The sequence below is a fragment of the Carex rostrata genome, chromosome 14 (assembly GCF_964058835.1).
Source record: "Carex rostrata chromosome 14, lpCarRost1.2, whole genome shotgun sequence".
NCBI classification, from domain to species: domain Eukaryota; kingdom Viridiplantae; phylum Streptophyta; class Magnoliopsida; order Poales; family Cyperaceae; genus Carex; species Carex rostrata.
The window spans coordinates 1,649,862-1,671,512 of NC_135931.1; the positions used below are offsets into that span (position 1 = coordinate 1,649,862).

Sequence of the window (21,651 nt, forward strand, 5' to 3'; positions counted from 1 at the left end):
GTCTCGGTTTTTCATCTAACCCTTGTTTACGTGTCCTGATAGCTGGCCCAAAGGGGACTTTGTCACGTTACCAAATTACTCTATGCTTTTGAAATGACAAAATTTAGTGTAAGTTTTTGCCTTTTCGAAAACCTTCGGAAGTAAAGTTCATCGAAGAATGTGATGAAGCAATAAAGTACCTGAGTAAGAGCTGTCATTTCCACACAAGAAAGAGATGGTTCTGTCTAGGAAAGATTGAGTCTAAGCGGTCCTCGTGACCCCAATCTTTCCTGGGAGACCCTTTCACGTGTCCTAATGTCTGGCCCAAAAGGAACTTTGTTACGTTACCAAATTGCTTTATGGACCGAAAAGAATATCTGATTTTAAAACATATAAATTGTTTATGTGCTCTAAATGGTATAAATAAGAACTGAGCATAGCTGCAAAATAAAGAATTGGTAACTGATAGATTATATACCCGACTTGGTCCCGTATATAAGTAAATTAGATTTACAGCTTAGAGTAAATTAGATTTACTGCTTTAAAATGAAAATTGGTAAAACTAGATTTACCGTCTTTCCAAGGAACCGTGAAAGAAAATTTTCTTTGAAGAAAAATACGAATGTGGGATCACATTTGGCATTGTTTTCTTTCTGACTTCCTTTCCACGACTGCTTACTGAAGCATATGAAAGAGGTCTTTTTAAGAAAATGGAAATGCGATCATATTCACTATTCTTTCTGTCTGACTTCCTTTCCACGACTGCTTACTGAAGCATATGAAAGAGGTCTTTGAGGAAGATAGGAATTGGATCACAATCGGTATTTAGCGGTATGTCAGTTTTGCATATTGATGAAACTGAGCAACCGAAAATTCGTGTTTACGGGTTTTCGTCTTTTCCCCATGAATAGTGTTTTTGCAGAATTTCGCAGTTTACGGTATTTCTGGCAGAAGAAATAAACCGCTCTCCGGTTAGTCCTGGTGGATAACCGATAGAGGTATCACACGTGTGATACTCCGAGTCGATTCCTTCCCTGGTGAGGCTCTACTCGCTCGGTCTGCATTCCAACTGTGATTTGGAAACAAGGTATAAATATGTTATATTAATCTATTTAATTGGTAAGTAGATTAAAGTTTTAGAAATCAATCATGGAGTAGATCTGTAAAAGGATTAAATTGGGTTTTGATACTAAAGGAATACTGAAAGTGGACCGCCTTGGAAAGTTTCCTGACATACCCCGTTTAATCCTGAGCTTAAGTTGGCCGTAGAAATTTTTGTTCTACGGTCATTCCGCAACTTAAGCCTAAACGGGTTTTTGGTTAGCACCCCGAAACCCCAACAAATCTACCCTAGAAGAGTCCTTAGCCTGTCATGGCTAAGATACAAATCAAATCAAAGAAAAATAGAAGAGTTCCGAAAGAAAGAAAACAAATAAAACCGATTGATCAATGATCTCTTCCTCCTTCTTCTCTCTTCTAGCTTTTCCTTGCTTTTCCTTGTTAAAACCCTAGAAATTCTGCCTAAAAAACGTCCCCCAATCTGTTCTACAGGTTCCTATTTATAGCCCCCTCTAAAACCTAGAAATAACCAACCAAAAATAGCAAATTCGGACTCTGAACCGACCTAATTGCGGGTCGCAATGTACTGTAGCAGTTAACAGACTGCACAGAAAAATTCTGAAGAGATCCTTGCGGGCCGCAATAAAAGTCCTTGCGGGTCGCAATACATTCCTTTTATATTCTCAGGTTGTAGATCTTCTCGTTAGCTTTCCAAAAAGTGGTCACAAGCCTAAATCGGAGTTACGAGTCAAAAGTTATGGCCGTTTTAAGTTCAGACTCTATTTTTGGCTGACTGCTACAGTGCGTTGCGGGCCGCAATAACTGTGCTGTAATGAAGAGGCTCTGACTTGTTTGGTTGCGGGCCGCAATAACTCCATTTCGGGCCGCAATAAATGTTGGCAGAAGCTCATTTCTTCGTGCTAACTCACCCGTTTTGCTTCGTTAAGGTCCAAACACTTGATTACCTGTAAAACAAACATAACTAGGGCAGTAACTTGAACTTTTGGACATTTCTAACCTAATTAAACCTAATTTAAACTAATTTAACCAAAACTTGGCTTAATTTACATACCTAACCCTAGGTTTAAATAGATACAATTTTGGCTTATCAATAGGCTCTATCTATACCCCTTTCCAGTTTAGATTACGAAAAAAAATCTTTACCCACATCCACTAAATTTACAAAAAAAAATCTTATCCGTCTTATCAAATACGGTACGAATTGAATAAAAGACAAAAGGGTGTCATTGACATCCCTAATTAAAACATTAAAATGGATAAAATTAATTCTGATTAATCAGCACGAGTATGAAAATGCTTTCCCTCTTTCTGTACCAACTATCGACAACCCTATCATAGATTCCAAAATATTAGGGGTGATTAATGAGCGAGTTAGGGTATGCTCATGCTCGCTCGTTAAATAAATAGGCAAGTTGTTAATGAACAAGTTTAAGCGAGTTGGTAATGAGCGAGTTTTTAATAAGTGAGTTATGAGCGGCTCACGAGTTATGAGTACCAAAATTTAACAAATTGTCATAATTCATTTAAATAAAATATAATAAAAATTCAATAAAAATTAACAAAAATAGAATCATATTACAAAAATCAACAGTAATACTTTCACAGTTATCGAATATAACAAAAATTAATAGTGTCATCCAATAAAGTGTAAAAAATATGAATGTATGAAACTATGAATATTACACAGGATTTAATGAGATAAGACTGATGTTGCAAAAATTTATTTGGAATTGAATGTGGCTGGGATTAGATGTAGCAAATTCTTAAGGAGCGAGTTATGAGCGAGTTGGGGCATACTCATGCTCGTTCGTTAAGTTAATGAGCGAATTTAAACGAGCTTTTAATGAGCAAGTTATGAGCGATTTACTCACCCCTGCAAAATATATCTCAAACTGTTATAAGAAAAAAAATATTTTTGACTCCACTGAACAATGATATTAATTAGTTTCTATTATGATACCGTGTGGTCCCAATATTCACCCTTTTGATGAGACAATATGATACAGGCCACAACAGTAACAACGCTAAAAATGGCATCATACTACTGTTTATTTTTTTCTTCTTTCTATTGTTTTCTTTTACCATCTCTTATTTTCCTCCATATATTTTCTATCTCATTTATCAATTTCATTTCAAATTGTAAACGAGATAAAATAACTTTAAAGGAATGAATATAAACAGCATGGACTGAAATTTGGTGTTTATTAATGTATTTTAAAAAGTTCAACGGTACTAAAAATTTAGAATTAGAGTGAGTCTATGGTTCTATGCATATTACGGTTTGTTACCGTGCTACGTACGGCTCTATATTCGAGTTTTCAAATCCTAACGGTCGATCCGAACCGTTCATCTTGTTCTCCATATTAATGTGTTTGGAGACCAAATTTTACATTTTTTGAAATTTTTTTACTATTTTTTTAGATATTTAGAAAATCACTTGATCTGAAAATTATGGACCATCCAAAAAGAGTGATTTTCAATAAATCTAAAAAAATAGTAAAATTTTTTTAAAAAATATAAAATTTGATCTCCAAACACATATTAATATGGAGAACAAGATGAACGGTTCGGATCGACCGTTAAGATTTGAAAATTCGAATATAGAGCCGTACGTAGCACGGTAACAAATCGTGATATGCATAGTACCATAGACTCACTCTTAGAATTATGCTACTCTCCAATTGAATATAAAAGGAGCTTTGCACTGGAAGTGAAAATAAAAGGATCATGTGAATTTTTTTTTATTAGGAAGTCCGGGGGTTGTATCACCTAAGAGAATCTGCATCCCTGATAGGCTGATATTATTAGAGTTTCTAATTTGATGTAACAGTTTCTAATTCAGTTTCAGATATGTAAGAAAGTTTTTTATTTAGAAACTATGCAAATAAGAAACTTTTTCAAAACTCCATGTTGATTAAATGATTGACTCAAAATTTTTGTCATTTTTAATTTGATACTGTCGTGGCTTAATATGAACTCTAAAATTTATTTCAGAGATGTGAGAGTTAAAGCTTTTAGAGACTTTAATTTTTATAAAGTAATTTACAGTTATTTAGAGTTGCTGAGATGTAAATAGTACAAGGTAACATAATATTTTTGTTTGGATCCAGACCTTCCGATCAGGATTCCTACGAACATTTAAGAGGTCCGATTTGACTGGATTCTGATCTGACGGTCCGGATTTAAACAAGAATATTCTGTTACCTGAGGATAAGGAACAAAGAAATATCACCGTGTGAATTTGGGAGGGATCTTGTTAAATTTCATGTGAGCTGGCGCGAACACCGAAATTCGTCCCTATTAAAATTATAATTATTATTCTTATAAGAGGAGGGAATTACAGCCTTCTGGGTAATGCGGTCATTTGGCTCTGCAGAGTGGGTCCCGTAAAGTGTGGGTTCCGCGGCCCCACCCGCTCACATGGCCGGTATTCAGATGCCCAAACATGATCGCTGTTTTCGTAAATTCCATCAACCTGTGTAGGCTGTGTTATTTCATAAATTGCCGCAACCACCTGTCAAATTGCTACGGTCTGATTCAATCAAATAGTTTCGATTTGGACTAGGCTTTCTTTACAGAGGATCTTCTGTTTTGTCAAGTAATACTAATACATATGACATATTCACTCCTATTCGCTTTAAATTCAGACACGCTAAATCGGATAACAGGTGTCTGATCTGATCACATATGCAGATAAGCAGATTTACACGAGGATCCATATATATACGATGAATATAAAAAAATAAAAAAAATCCCTCGCCGTTGCCCTGTACGAATTAAAAACATATTTATCTTGGCTTAATTATCCGTATTTATAAGCGTCTCATAAGTTCAGTATCATATTTTCATCTGTATTTATTATTTGATAATTCAAATATCAAGTATATATGTATCCAAATTTTTAGATATGGGTTGGAAACGGATTTTAAATAATATCCGATCCGTTTTGATATATACTAGCAGATATTCAATTTTCCGGGTCATTTAAAACATAGCAAGAACATTTTTCAAAATTCAAATGCTGTAATTGAAAAATGAGCGTCAGGCTACCTACTTTGTAAGTCCAAATGTTAAGATTCAAACATCATTTGAGAGAATTCGTAGCATTAATTTGAACTCCAACAAAAGACTTTCCAGACAATTTCAAATCACATTTTGTTTTGTTATTTGGCGAAAAAGGGCCAACAGAATATATAAATCTAATGCATCTGAACATTAATTTGATCATAATATTTTGCATGACTCCACACATCTTGATTTTTTTTTCTAATGTGGAATAATGATCAAATCTCCAAATCCAATCCATACCGTATTCGATAAGTCAGATACAGGTGATTTGAAGTCAGAAAAATTAATTCAAACTATTCAACGTGATCTACGTATTAAAATGTGTTTGAAAACTAAAGTTTACAATTTTTGAAAAGTTTTTACTATTTTATTAGAATTTTTTTAATTCACTGTTCTTCAGTCAATTGTGGACCATTAAATATCAACAATTTTAAAAATTAAAAAAATAGTAAAAAAATTTAAAAAATGTAAAATTTGGTCTCCGAGCACAATTTAATATGAAGATTAACTTAAACAGTTCGGATCAGCGTTTTAAACTTTAAAATTGCAAAATATAAAGAGGAGGGTTCAAATGCACCCAAATTTTTGTGCACCCAAATGCAACTTATCATTTTTCTTCGTTTTCAAAGTCCGAATAGTCAATCCGAATCGTTAGATGTGATCTATATATTAAGATGTGCTTGGAGACCAAATTTTACATTTTTTGGAATTTTTTTACTATTTATTAAGCCACATTGAAAATCTCTGATTCAATGGTCCAGAAAATGTAAAATCACCGATTTTCAAAGTGGCTTAATAAATAGTAAAAAAATTCCAAAAAATGTAAAATTTGGTCTCCAATCACATCTTAATATATAGATCGCATCTAACGGTTCGGATTGACTATTCGGACTTTGAAAATGGAGAAAAAAAATTTGAAAGATAGGGTGCATTTGGGTGCACAAAAGGTTGGGTGCATTTTGGCGCGGTTTGGATCATTTGAAATTGAAAAGTGGATCAAATTAAGTAACGCCCGGTGCTATCATGGATTTATTTATTATTGTACAAGTAGTTGAAGACCTCCCCACACCCCAGTACGGCAGTACATATTGCTATTTGCTAATGAAGAAAGGTGTAGGTCCGATGCCCATCGGACCTAGTTTGGTTTTTATGGGCAGATATATCGTCTAATTTGCTTCAGGATTTGTGTGCACGAATATTAAAGCAGACACAAAAGTTTTGGCGCGAATCATAAAGCCAATCCGACGGTGAGTGAACCCGTTGGAACCAAAGTAGGTCCGATGCCCATCGGACCTACTCTGTTTCCTTGCTAATGTGGTCCTGACCTGCTATAACAAGGGGTGTTCAAATGGTTCGGTTTTCAATTGAACTGAAAATTTTCGGTTTAAATGGTTTGGTTTTTCGGTTTAAATGGATCGGTTCGGTTGAATTTTTGAAATATTTCGGTTTAAATGGATTGGTTCGGTTTAGACTTTTCAAAACTGACTAAACCGAACCGACCAAATTATATTGGTTCAAGTATAGTTTATATTTTGTTTGGTTCAATCACTGTTTTAATATTTTAGAACATCTACATATTTTGTATGGAATTGAATAACTTGTGTAAATACATATGCAATTTTCGTTAATAATGACACCAATAGATTTACTTCGGTTTATTTGGTTCGGTTTTTAATCAGTTTATAATTTTAATCGGTTCGGTTCAGCTGTATTTTTGAAAACTGAAAAAAAAAATTAGTTTGGTTATTTTAGTTTGGTTTCAACTGAACTGACCGTTTGAACACCCCTGCCTACAATGAAAAGTAAACCAACAAAAAAACCAATGTCAAGTTAACCGCTCATGGTATTTTTATATAGCAAACTACTCAGACAAAATCAATTATTTTTCTTATTTTTGTGAAACTTCTTTTAGAATAAAATCAATTACTTTTATGTTAAAACCAAATAAATCATACAATATGTGCATCATTTTTTAAGTTAATTTTTAGACTCTTAATTTATGCCAAAACAACATGGAAAACTTATAATTTTCATGTACAAAATTATATACTGGACAGTAAGGCAATGACAAGTCACAGCGTAGGCATTTTTCTCGGGATTCTGATTTGTTGTAGTATAAAAAAAAAAAAAAAGCAAGTAAAAAGGCATTTAGTTTGACGCGGTAAACAGCTCAAACCCTGAAACCGCGAAAGTGTGAATGTGGTGCATCCTCTCAGTGGGACCCACAAAAAGGAAATGCCAGACAAAAAATTATGCATCAGACTGTCAATGCGTCAGTCGACAATGCCAGTGCGAAATTGTGTGTCCTTTTTTTTCTTTTCCGTATTTCGTCCATATTTGTCGTGTGACATGTAGGGTAGAACCAGGGTGTTTCTATGTCTAAGAGTTTTTTCTAAAAATAAAAAATAAAAAATAGGGTGTTTCTAACTCCACTAAAATTTTTTGTGAACTTAATTCTAAAATTTATCGAATTAGTTTTAAATGACAAATTCAAACCGTTAAAATCAATGCGTTTACATGTGAAAATTTTAAAGTTTCTAATTAATTTGATATAAAGTCAAGTGGTCAAATTATAAGGTTTATAAATTAATTTTAATACATTCATTTTTTGACATCTTTTACCACTTGACTCTATGCAAAATTAATTTAAATTTTTTTTTTTTTTCATGTAGACGCATAACTCGTGAGGTAGAAGGATTTTAATGGTTTGGATTCATCGTTTGAAGCCAATCAGACAGGTTTTAGAGTTGAATTTACAAAGAAACTTGGTAGGAACACTCTAGTTCTACTCGTGACATGTAACCTGTACACAGAGCAACCGTGTTCTATCATAGTGCAATATTTTGAAAATCATAAAATTTTAATTTTAATATAAGAGTGAAGAAAGCATGACCATGTTATAATAGAGATTTTCAATTTTACATTTTTTGAAATATTTTTACTATTTGTTAAGATGGATACGCAATTGTTGTTTTTAAACAATTATGGACCATAGAAAAAACAACAATTTTTAAATTTTAAAAAAATATATATATTTTTTTCCAAAAAGAGTAAAATTTGATCTCCAAACATATTTTAATATAGAGATCGTATTGAAAAAATATAAGCGTATATTAGAAGATAAGTTGTAATATGCATATTACAATAATCCAGCTCTCTGTCTCTCTATATATATTGATGATAAGCTCGTATGCATTCCCTTGTGACTTATATACTGCTCAACAACCAACTAATTTCAGAATGATTAGCGCAGCAGATATGGATTCATAGTGGGGCCCCGTAGAAAAGGGTGAACTGACCCAAATTGAACCCGACAAAACCCTCTTTGGAATTGGATCGCCTTCTCTTGTCCAGCTGTCCCTTGCCTATATTTTAGTAAAATTTTCATATCTTAATTGTGAGCCTAAAGGCAGCAAATTCACACTTGTCACCTGATCTAAACCCACCCGACCAAGAAATGACTTCATGGTCAAGTTACTAAAGATAATAAAATATTATAACATGAAAAAGTTAAGTTCACTAAGACTAAAAAATGTTCTTGAATAAGAAAGAGACTGTGAAATTCCATGGAAGAAGAAAATTGTCAGAATTCCATGAAAATGTTCTTTAAACTGGACTTCTTCCAGCTTTCAATTTTTCACCTGCTTCAATGTCAGAAGAGAATCCTTTAAAAGCCCTCCGTCTGAAATTGGAATTGCATTCGAAAACATAATTTTAATAGCAATTAAGACCATCAGAAACAGCACAGCCAAGCATTTGGGCCACAAGAGCGGTAAAAGGAAAATCGTTACAGGTAGGCGTTTTTGGGCTAAATGATTTTAAACGGTGTCCATACTCCATAGGCCATACAGCCCCAAAGTGACAAACGAATTCACATCCAAAATCCGATCGGTCCTTCTCTTCGGACTTTGGGCTTGGGCGGAACCCATTATCTCCCAAAATCTCGTCTCTATTCTCGTTCCGATTCAGAAAATTATCAGAAAATTGACGAGAAAAAGAAATCCCATTATCCTCCCAGGTACCTGAATCAATACAATTAAAATGGACGGTTCAGATTTACTCTCAGCCGGTCCTTGCTCGGGATGATAGAGGAGGCAGTATTATTTGTGCTTTGAGATTCGTGCCAAGTTAAATAGAACAATTTTGGACTGTCTGATTCAATTGTACTCAGTCCAGTAACCTGCGGGGTGAATTCTCTGGTTAGCACATGCGAGCGATCCCATAACCCCAGGATATATTTCTCTTCCCCGCTTCGATCCATCTCTCTCATCTCCAATCATGGTGCACGGTGCATACGACCCGACAGAGCTAGTCAAGGGATGCCAAGCTCGGATCGACGCAGTCGCGTCTCACTCAGGGAAGCTCCTCCTGGGTTTCTCTGATTGCTCTCTCCGAATCTACGCCCCCTCTTCTCTCCCTAGCGACCCTTCCGATCATGAAATCCGTAGGGATAATTACTCTATGGAGCGATCCGTCAATTCCTTCTGGAGGAGGGCTCCGACTACCATGGAGGTTTCGCATTCAAGGGATTTGCTGCTGTCATTGTCTGAGTGGGTGGCGGTGCATCGATTGCCTAGCTTGGAATCTCTCGTTGCCATCGGAAAGACTAAAGGAGCTAATGTGTTTAGTTGGGATGACAGAAGAGGATTCTTGTGTGTAGGGAAGCAGAAAAGGGTCATAATATACCGACTTGATGGTATGCAAAATGTTTCTCTTTTATTTCATAGGTTTCATCTATACTAATTTCAGTGAAGGTTACTTGGATGCTGATGTGTAATTACATTTTGATATAACATATTGAAGCTGTGTAATTGACAATGCTTGAATTAATTGATTTTAGTGTTGTTTTAGGTGGGCGCGAATTTGTAGAGGTGAAGGAGTTCAGTGTGCCGGACACAGTGCGATCAATGGCATGGTGCGGCGACAACATATGCCTGGGAATTAGAAGGGAATATGTGATCATGAATAGCATCACTGGTGCATTATCTGATATATTTCCTTCAGGTAGGTCCCCGCCTCTAGTTGTATCACTGCCAACTGGACAGCTTCTCCTAGGAAAGGTAAAGTTTGAATCATTTTTTCTGAAAATTGCAATAGTGTTTTATTCTCTGTTTCTTCAGAGAACTATTGATGACCATGATAAAAAATGTGAGTACGGTACTGTAGCACTTGGTCATGACTTGCGTATTAGAATAAGATAAGCTAGCCAGCAATTAATTTTGGTATCCTGATGCTACATAGGTTTCTGCAAAGAGCTTCTACCAAGTAGGAAGCAATATTTGTTAAGTATATTAGTGGCTGATTTAGACATCCTTTTTGTTATTTTATTAGGATAATATTGGAGTTTTTGTTGATCAAAATGGGAAGTTACTACAAGAAGGGAAGATATGCTGGTCAGATACACCCACAACGGTTGTCATCCACCGACCTTATGCGGTTGCTCGTTTGCCGAGACACATTGAAGTAAGAAAGAAATTTGCACTGTCGTCAATTATTCATTTCTGGATGATGAATTAATGGTTGAAAACATGTTCCAGATTCGATCCCTCAGAGCACCTAATCCGTTGATTCAGATGGTAGTGCTACGTGATGTCAATCTGCTGCTTCAAATCAATAATTGCATTGTTGCTGCACAAGGAAATTCACTTCATGGCCTTATGCCAGTCCCTATTGGAGCACAGGTATATAAAGGAAATTTATTAAGGGATGACATATTTTAAGTGGAATTATTTTCTTTGTAAAGTTGAACATGTACAAAGAGAGTGTTAATTTGGTCAATTCAACCCAAACCAAACTGTAACTAGTCGAGACAAAATTTATGCTAACTAAATTGTAAACAGAACTGAATAAATATAACATTATAACTAATATAAACTGAAACTCTAGGCAATAGAATGCTCTTGTTAGTTTATTATTATTATTATGAGTGAGACTATGGTAATATGCATATTACAAATCGACCCGTGCTTTGGGTTCATATCTCTATTTTCAAAGTTCAAACAGTCTATCCGAATTGTTAAACTTGATCTCCATATGAAAATTTACTGAGAGGCCACATTTTACATTTTTGTAAATTTTTTTTACCATCTTTTTAGATAAGTAGAAAATCACTACTTTCGGATGGTCCGAATTTTTAGATAAAGTGATTTTCTACCGATATAAAAAAATATTTAAAAAGTCCTAAAATATGTAATAATTGATCTGAATTTTTTTAGATCTAAATTTTTTTTCTAAAATATGTAATAAGGGATCCAAAAAAATTCTAAAAAAATCACTACTATTTTTTCTCTGGTAGAAAATCAATACTTTCAGATGATCCAGAATTTTTAGAACAAGTGATTTTCTTCCTATACAATGAAGCCCTAAAAACAAACACAAGTTGAACTGGGTGACTGTATTATTTAGCACAATTGATCTGCATGTTTTTTCATATATTAGAGCTAGTAAATAACTTGATGCATTATGCATACCAGTGATTTCTATCTGTCTATTCCTTCTGGTACAGGGCAGCACATTCCTGTTCCTGACCTGATTGAAGGGACCTGTACTGGTACTGGGCCAGACAAGTCTCCACATTGAAGTTCAAGCATTACATTCTGTTAGGGCCTTGATAATACCATTACCCAGCTTTAAAACCAGAGTTCATTATAAACACCGCCTCTTCTGTACCAGAATAAACAAACAATAAGTAAATATATTTTCTTTTTTGATTCATAATTACTTCAATATTTATTTGGATTTCAGATAGTACAATTGACGGCATCAGGAGAATTTGAAGAGGCTTTGGCCTTATGCAAACTTCTTCCCCCCGAAGATTCGAGTCTTCGTGCCTCAAAGGAGAGCTCTATTCACATGAGGTTACTTCTTTACCGTTGGTGCATTTAAAATTACTGTACCTTGCCTTAACATTTGTTAACTTTTTGATGCATTTGAGTAGAGTCTCGCGGAGTTTGTTTTAGCTCATGCAAACTACAAGGTAATCTGTCCAAATATCAATTGCTGCCTTCTTTTCTCAGATATGGACATTATTTATTCGATAATGGAAATTACGAGGAGGCAATGGAACAATTTTTCGCTTCACAAGTTGACACTACCTACATTCTGTCTCTATACCCTTCTCTTATCCTCCCAAAAGTAGCACATACAACTTTACCCGATAAGGCCGAGTCGACTGAATCATCTTCGCAGTTATCGAGGCAGTCATCTGACGCATCAGATGAGATGGAAGCAGGTTCAACTGCTCCGACGCAGCTGGGCGAGCTAGATGAAAAAGAAGCTAAAAAAATGAACCATAACGCATTAATGGCTCTTGTGAAGTATTTGCAAAAAAGGAGAAGTGCTATAATTGAGAGGGCTACAGTTGAGGTCACTGACGAGGTCGTCTCAGGTGCTGTGCATGATGGGCTGTCCTTGTCAGACCCATATAGGTTAAAGTCCTCAAAGGTTTGTACCAACATTCACCATATATGCATATTACAACTCATGCATACCATTTTAACAAATAACATCCATCTTTTCTCGTGTTTGTTATTAACTATAGGTTATATCAAGCAAACTGTAGCTAATCTAGCATATATGTATATATATAATTTCTCTGTGTTTGCTCAACCAAATTTATTCACAGCTACCTTTTGTTAATTCAGGCCTAACAATTAAGTTCATATTTCTTTTTTTATTTAAGTGCAAAGTGGCTGTAGAAAAAAAAAAGGTTAGCTAAGCTAGGACCAAATTTATCATTAAAAAAAGTAATCACTATCTAAGCCAGCATGTTATCTAGGTCCCAGAGCTTGCTTCAAATATTTCAATTTTTTTTTAAAGTTGTAGAACTTTCGATGTTATCTCATGTACAGTAAATTCCATTTGATTTGTGAAATGTCTTTATTAAATATATATGTGCCATTTAAAGACTTGTTTGAAGAGCCTGTCAGACCATATTATATTGTTTTCTCTTTTTCAACCTCTGTGTCTTTTATCAGAGGCGGGTACAGGCTCATGTAAGCTCGGTAGCAAGAGAAACTGCAACTGTACTTGACACTGCACTTCTTCAAGGACTTGTTTTGACTAACCAACTAAAAGGTGTACTCGATATGCTAAAAGGGATGAATTATTGTGATTTAAAAATATGCGAAGAATTTTTGAAGGAGATGAATCATTATATAGTGCTCTTAGAGCTTTACAAGTGCAATGGCATGCACCATGAGGCACTTAAATTACTTAACCAACTCGTTGAAGAGACTAATACCGAGATCAGTGAGAAGTTCAAGCCAAATATGATTATTAATTATCTCAAGGTATCTCTTCAATCTTTGTTATTTTTGAAATTATTTGATATATCTCCCTTGATATGTGAACTAGCTAATTAACATAATCTGAAAGAAGTTTTCTTTGAATTTCTCTAAAAATATTTGTTATCATAATTATTACTGTTGCCTTCTTCATCATGATAATTGTAATTAGTTTATTAAGACTTGCTTTTGAGGTGGGTTACTGAGCTTTACAAAGCAGAAATAGTCATCCTTCTACCTGAAAATCTGGAGTTCTGAGATCCAAATATACGAAACACTTGCAGTGTGATCTATATGTCAAAATATGCTTACAAGCAGAGCCTTACATTGCTAATTTTTTTTTTACTGAAGTATTTTGGATAGGTTGGAAACCATTACAATCATATATGGTCAAGATTGCTTAAAACATTGGTTTTCCACCAATTCAGAAAAGAATATAAAGGAAATTCAAGAAATTTAAAACTCGGCTTATAAGCATATTTTCACATTTAGATACAGTGGACAACTCAGATTACCTGGAATCTCAAAAACCGAGACTTGAAGCTTACCACCTAGGTTTTGTGCTTCGTAAAGCATGGTAACCACCTCTTATCACTTATATTATGATTGTTACAATTTGTAAAATTTGCATTTTTACAGCCTCTGTGCAGGTCGGATCCAATGCTAGTTTTGGAGTCATCACTGTATGTGCTCGAGCGTTGCCCCACAGAAACAATAGAATTATTTCTTTCTGAAAATGTTCCTGCCAACCTGGTCAACTCTTACCTAAAACAACATGCCCCAAATTTGCAATCCACCTATTTAGAGCTGATGCTCTCTATGAGCGAGACTGGCATTAATCCTAATTTACAAAATGAACTGGTACGGAATCGTTTCATATTTATTGCAGTATGTCATTGTGTGCATACTATATTCCTGTTATGTTCATCAAGATCCTTTCCATATAACTTTTCTTTTCTCTTTTGTTGTTCTTCTTCTTGTTGCTATTATTTATTCTTTGTTTCGGGAAGGGAATGGGGGATTGCTTTCTATTTTTAAACAGATGGACCAAACCCTCATATAATTGTTACCTGGGCTAGGGCTGGTATAGAGGATTGTTCCACAAAAATTTAATGGCCTCCTGAACTGTTTGATTTATATCCTTTTTCTCAATTTGTATATTCTCCGCTATAATTTTCAATTTACTTAGTTGACATTGAGAACAAATTCTGGTTGTCAGGTGCAATTATACCTGTCAGAGGTACTAGACTGGTACAGGGTTATGAAGGAAGAACAAAAATGGGATGAAAAAGAGCTCTCTCCAACACGCAAAAAGTTAATTTCTACCCTAGAAGTTATCTCTGGTTACAATGCTGAGAATCTGTTAAAACGCCTCCCTACTGATGCTCTTTTTGAAGAACGTGCGATTCTTCTCGGAAAGATTAACCAACATCATCTTGCCTTGTCACTCTATGTTCATAAGGTAGAAAAAATGTTCAGAAATGAAAGGACTAAATTGGTGTACACCACATGGGTGAAAATTAAGATAGGACAAAGCCACATAAGTATGCTCGATGTAATTGTCTATTGGTAACAAATTTAAAACTATTCTATGGACTAAAAAGGGTGTGCACTATACTGAGTGAAGTATAAGCTAGAGCAAAGCCACATAAGTATGCTTTGATGCAATTTGGTATTGGTATTTAATTTCAAATTATTCAAAATCCGTATTGTACCTTTGGTCGCGTGTCAAAGTTGTGGGAGATCGCAGGTTTGAAACCCGGTTTGAGATCCCTAGTGGATATATAAGTTGGGAGGCCTGACTCCCAGCTTTATTAAATAAAAAATCTATTATTTTCTGATTTACAAGAACTACTTGAGAATTGCCAAGTTCATAATCTTGAGAACTAAAAACAGGATCAACCATTTTTTGATAAATGTCTAGTAAGTGTTACTGTTTAAGATTGTGTACGGTTAACCCAACTTTATATTTTGACTTTTTGCCTAACCCTTCTGACTTGGCCATTTAGCTTCTTTTACTCTAATTCAGATTGACCCTTCAAAATCTTTACTTTCTTAAAAACTAGAATAGGTTAGTATGCTTGTACTTCTAAATTGCAAAACTTCATTGTTTTTCTTATAATATGTCATTGCTTTTGAGTTTAAGATAGGTAAAACTGTCCCTGGTGATAGTTAGTCTTTAACGCCAACTGAAACATTTAGTCCGGTGAAATGACAATACCAAAAAAGATTAAATGACCAATAGGATCTTATTGAATCGAGTACTTTGCTGTAAATTAATGCGAATGCCCGAAGAACTGTATAATACCAAGCTAACAACAATAATATTTGGAATTCCTGCAGCTGCAGTTGCCCGAAAAAGCAGTAGCATATTGTGACCGCTTGTATGACGAAGGCTTAAACCAACCAACACGATCAAACTCAAATATTTACTTAACGCTCCTCCAAATCTACTTAAACCCGCGAAAAACTGCACGGGACTCGCAACGCAAGGTGGCTCCTGTTGCATCCCAGGTGGCACCAAAACCAGCAAACAGCAAGCTAAAAGGAGGGTTCCGGCTGTCAAAGAAGGTGGTGGAAATTGAGTTTGCAGAGGAAGCGAGATTTAGTGCAAGTGGTACTGATAGTGGGAGAAGTGATGGAGATATGGATGAGTTGAGTGAAGATGGTCAATGCCAAAGTCAAGATGAAGGGGGTTGTAAGGGAATTATGTTGAATGAGGCAATGGATTTGTTGAGCAAGAGATGGGACCGCATTAATGGAGCCCAGGCACTTAAATTATTGCCGAGGGATACAAAACTTCAGGTAAGCAGAAATGAATGTTATTACACTAGCTGGTGCCAGTAAAGAGGCTCGAAGTCAGAAATTTTTGTTAGAGGCAAAACAAAAGGACATACTTAATAGTGAGTCTATGGTAATATGCATAGTGCATATTGGTCTGTATTACGGATCAGTATTTTCGTTTTCAAAATCATAAAGGTCAATCCGAACCGTTCAACATGATGTACTTCCATACTGAATTTTTTATTTTTATATTTTTTTACTATTTTTTAAGATGGGTAGAAAATCACTTGATCTGAAAATTCTGGACCATTCAAAAACAGTGATTTTCTATCTATCTTTAAAAATAGTAATATAATTTTAAAAAATATAAAATTCGGTCTGCTAGTACATATTCATATGGGAATCATGTTGAACAGTTCGGATCGACCGCTAGGATTTTGAAAACGAAAATATTAATCCGTATTACGGACCAATCCGTGTTATTCATAGTATGATAGACTCACTCTATACTTAATCATTACCACCATTTATTAACATTAGAACTTTTATACAAAAATAAATTATAATTTTTAGAGTGAGGCAAAGTTTTCCAAATATTTTTTTTACAAACATATATTCTTTGCTTCCTTTCTAATCTGTGATAGAAAAAAAAATTAAAATTATTGATATACTTGAGCCAGGGTCCCTTGGAACCACTTGGCTTCCACTCTGCCAGTAAATATTGACATCTCCTTTTAGCTCTATAATTCAACAATTGAGTGCAAATGAATATATTTCTACAAGGTTGAAAAAAATAGGCAATATTTTATTTCATAAAAATATGAAATTGGCATGCATGTAATATGTGAGGTACCATTTATGCTACCTGGCTTGGAGGCACTAGCACTCTTGGTACTGAAACCCTTGAGTTGATCTCATGACATCATCCAACCTTCTTTGTTATAGTTTAATTGTTTGTTGTTTCCTTATCAGAATTTGCTCACTTTTCTGGAGCCGCTGCTAAAGAACTCGAGTGAACACCTTCGGAACTACTTGGTCATCAAGAACTTAAACTCTAGAGAGAATTTACAGGTGGGTATTTGAATCTTTTGCTGAAACTAAATCAGATGTAATAAGACTAGTTACTAGTTTATTTGGTTATATCTTTGTTATATAAATATATATATATATTTTTGGCTTAGGTAAAGTGTATTTGAATCTTTTGCTGAAACTAAATCAGGTGTAATAAGACTAGTTACTAGTTTATTTGGCTATATCTTTGTTATATAAATATATATATTTTTTTGGCTTAGGTAAAGGAGGAGCTATACAAACATAGAAAAACAGTGGTGAAGATTGATGCAGATAGCATGTGCACTCTGTGTCACAAACGCATGGGAAATAGCGCGTTTGCAATTTACCCCAATGGAAAAACCCTTGCTCACTTTGTGTGCTACAGAGACTCCCAGCGCAGTAAGTCTGGCCGAAGCAGGGCGCAGTCCAGGCACCTCTGAGTTTCTTGCTGTTCTTTTTCATGTGTTGATTGGTATTGTTTGCAGATCTATATATATATATTTTTTTCACTTTGTAATTACTTGGGGTGCTCATTGTAAATAGTCATGCTGTTCTGAGGCATGAGATGAAGAGAATTTGTTGTCGGCACTTTCTATTTTGTACAAATTAATCTGCTGTGTGATGTTGTTGTGTGTACGTAAGCTGTACCTCATTTCCTGATTCTTTCTACAAGTGTTGTTCATGAAAATTATGTAAAGATAATATTTTTCTAGTTTCGTTTTCTTATACATCATTAATTTTTTTGTGATTAAATTGCCGAGTGCGGACCATTTTTAATATTAAACAGGCTTAGTTGAGACAGCACAGGAATTGTAGGCCTGGAATGCGCCAGGCTTGGGTAGGGATTGTGACTTCACAAGTCAATACGCATGTTATCAAAGGTACGGCGTACAGATAGTATTAGAAAGGGTGGGCATATTAAAACCGTTAAACACTGAAATCATTGTGCGAAGCATGATGGAATTATAAGGCAGGAAGACATTTCTCTTTCCTCTCATAACTATTAATTATTTTTATTTTCTTTTGCGTATTGGTTCTCGCTTATAGAATTTAAACTATATATTTTTGTTTCTCACCATCAGATTGGGGGCAACAGCCCAACAGCCTTATATTGAATATTAGGGTTGCAATTATTATATTCTCTTGATGTATGAATACACTACTAGTATACCACAACTCTTCAATTTTAGTGTTGTATTAGTTTTACAACTATCTTCTTCGCTTGCTATCTAAACAAACTAGTGTGCTGCAAAGGCCACTAATTGGAGTGTTGTATTAGGGTTGTAACCACTCTTTTCTTTTGCTATCTAGAGACATTACTAGTGTGCTGTAAATATCTTCAATTGAATAGTTGTATTAGGGCTGCAATCACCCTCTTTTGTTGTCATCTGGAGACACTACTAATGTGCTGCAAAGACCTTCAATTGAAGTGTTGTATTAGTGTGTTGCAAAGTAGTTCAATTGGAGTGTCATATTAGGTTTTCAACCACCATCTTTTCTTGCCATATGGGGACACAACTAGTGTGTTCCAAAGACTTTCAATTAGAGTGTTGTATTAAGGTTACAACCAACCTCTTCTATTGCCATCTGGAGACACTACTAAAGTGTTGTAAAGACCTTCAATTGAAGTGTTGTATTAGGGTTGCAAAAACCATCTTCTCTTGCCATAAAAAATAATATTTGTGTGCAACAAAGGCCTTCAACTGGAGTGTTGTATTAGGGTTGCAACCATTCTCATCTCTTACTAGCTGGAGACACTGCTAGGATGCGGCAAAAACCTTTATTTGAAGTGTTGTATTAGCGTTGTAACTATCCTTTTCAGTTGCCATCAGAGACACTACTACAGTGCTACAATGACCTTCAATTGGAGTGTTGTATTAGGATTGCAACTACCCATTTCTCTTGCCATATGGAGACATTACTAGTGTGTTGCAAAAACCTTCAATTGGACTGTTGTATTAGATTTACAACTACCCCTTTCTTTTGCCATCTGGAGACATTGCTGCAAAGGCCTTCAATTGGAGTGTTTTATTAGGGTTGCAAGCACTCTTTTTTCTTGCTATTTGGAGACACTACTAGTGTGCTGGAAAGATCTTTAATTGAAGTGTTGTATTAGAGTTGCAACCATCCTCTTTTTTTGCTATATAGGGACACTACTAGTGTGCTGCATAAACATTCAATTGAAATGTTGTATTAGGGTTGCAACTATCCTCTTCTGTTGCCATTTGGAGACACAACTGGAGTGCTGCAAATACCTTTAATTGTAGTATTGTATTGGGGTTGCAACTACCCTATTTTCTTGCAATCTAGGGACACTACTAGAGTGCTACATAGACCTTCAATTGGAGTGTTGTATTAGGGTTGCAACTACCATCTTCTTCTGCCATTTGGAGATACTACTAGACTGCTACACTGACCTTCAATTGGAGTGTTGGATTAGGATTGCAACTACCTTCTTCTCTTGACATAAGAAGACACTACGAGAGTGCTACAAAGATCTTCAATTGGAGTGTTGTATTATGGTTGCAACCACCTTCTTTTCTTACCATATGGGGACATTACTAGTGTGTTGCAAAGACATTCAATTGAAGTGTTGTATTAGGATTACAACTACCATCTTCTATTGCCATATAGAGACACTACTAGAGTGCTGCAAAGACCTTCAATTGGAGTGTTGTATTGGGGTTGCAACTACCCTCTTCTCTATTCTGATGGAGGCACTACTAGGGTGCTACAAAGACATTCGGTTGGAGTGTTATATTAGAGTTGCAACTAGCCAACTGTCCTCTTCTCTTACCATCTCGAGACACAAATAGAGTGCTGCATCGTCCTTCAATTTAACTGTTGTATTATGGTTCCAACCACCCTATTTTCTTACCTTTAATTGGAGTATTGTATTAGGGTTACAACTACCATTTTCTGTTGCCATCTGAAGACATTACTAGAGTGATCCAAATACATTCAATCGGAGTGTTGTATTAGAGTTGCAACCACCATCTTCTCTTGTTATTTGGAGACACTGTGTACTGCAAAGAGCTTCAATTAGAGTGTGGTATTAGGTTTTTCAACCACCATTTTTTCTTGCTATCTAGGGACATAACTAGTGTGTTGTAAAGACCATTAATTGTAGTGTGCTTACAACAAACCCCTTTTATTGTCATCTGGAGACACTACTAGAGTATTGCAAAGACCTTCGATTGGAGTGTTCTATTAGGGTTGCAAGTACCCTCTTCTCTTGCCATATGGAGACACTACTTGTATATTGCAAAGTCCTTCAATTGGAGTGTTGTATTAGGGTTGCAACCACCCTCTTTTCTTGCCATCTAGAGAGACTACTGATGTGATGTAAAGACTTTAAATTGGAGTGTTGTATTAGGATTGCAACTACGTTGCCATCTGGAGACACTACTAAAGTACTCCAAACACCTTCAATTGGAGTGTTGAATTGGGAGTTGCAAATACCCTCTTTTCTTGCAATCAATAGACATTACTAGAGTGATATAGAGACCTTCAATTGGAGTGTTGTATCAGGGTTGGAACTACCCTCTTCTCTAGTCATCTCGAGACAATACTAGAGTGCTGCAAAGACATTCAATTGGAGTGTTATATTGGGGTTGCAAATACCATCTTCTCTTGCTATATGGAGACACCACTAAAGTGCTACAAAGACCTTCAATTTGAATATTGTATTAGGGTTGCAAGCACCCTCTTTTCTTGCCATCCAAGGACACTACTAATGTGCTGAAAAGACCTTCAATCGGAGTGTTGTATTAGGGTTCCAACTACTCTCTTCTATTGCCATCTTAAGACAGTACTAGAGTGCTCCAAACACCTTTAATTGGAGTGTTGTAATAGGGTAACAACCACCCTCTTCTCTTGCCTTTGAGAGACTAACTACTATGCTTCAAAGATCTTCAATTAGAGTGTTGTATTGGGGTTGCAAGCACTTTCAATTGGAGTGTACTATCTTCTGTTTCCATCTTAAGACAGTACTAGAGTTCTCCAAACATCTTTAATTGGAGTGTTGTAATAGGGTTGCAACCACCCTCTTTTCTTGCCTTCGGGAGACAAACTATTATAATTCATCAAAGATCTTCAATTGGAGTGTTGTATTGGGGTTGCAAGCACCTCAATTGGAGTGTTGTATAAGGGTTGCAAGTACCCTCTCCTCTTGACATATGGAGACACTACTTTGTTATACTAAATGCACCGTTAATCACTCTAAAAACTGAAAATAAATGCGATTGAAAGTAAATAGATTAGTTTAGAGAAATTTGACACGCGTGTTAACGGAGTTCGGCAAAACAAAAGCCTATGTCTCCGGGGCTTCGCAACCTCTTCTAGGTGTGCCTTTTTATTATCTAATACGAAATGATTACAACTTGTGAACCGTTGAGCCCTT

At 35.5% G+C, this 21,651-nt stretch overlaps 1 protein-coding gene across 2 annotated transcripts; it reads left to right on the forward strand.

The window, feature by feature from the left end:
- Positions 1 to 9,326: 9,326 nt before the first annotated feature.
- On the forward strand, positions 9,327 to 17,973 carry EMB2754 (Vacuolar sorting protein 39). 2 transcript variants are annotated; one of them, XM_078315510.1, is made up of 12 exons: positions 9,327 to 9,823; positions 9,979 to 10,187; positions 10,459 to 10,590; positions 10,665 to 10,808; positions 11,872 to 11,984; positions 12,144 to 12,570; positions 13,104 to 13,418; positions 14,052 to 14,273; positions 14,632 to 14,874; positions 15,756 to 16,217; positions 17,169 to 17,267; positions 17,489 to 17,973. In XM_078315510.1, exons 1-12 carry the CDS (start codon positions 9,406 to 9,408, stop codon positions 17,687 to 17,689), a joined length of 2,985 nt encoding a protein of 994 aa, XP_078171636.1. In that variant the 5' UTR covers positions 9,327 to 9,405; the 3' UTR covers positions 17,690 to 17,973. The 2 variants fall into 2 exon arrangements, with proteins under 2 accessions (XP_078171636.1, XP_078171637.1); XM_078315511.1 differs by having other exon boundaries at positions 9,690 to 9,823; positions 9,968 to 10,187.
- The last annotated feature ends 3,678 nt before the right edge of the window (positions 17,974 to 21,651 follow it).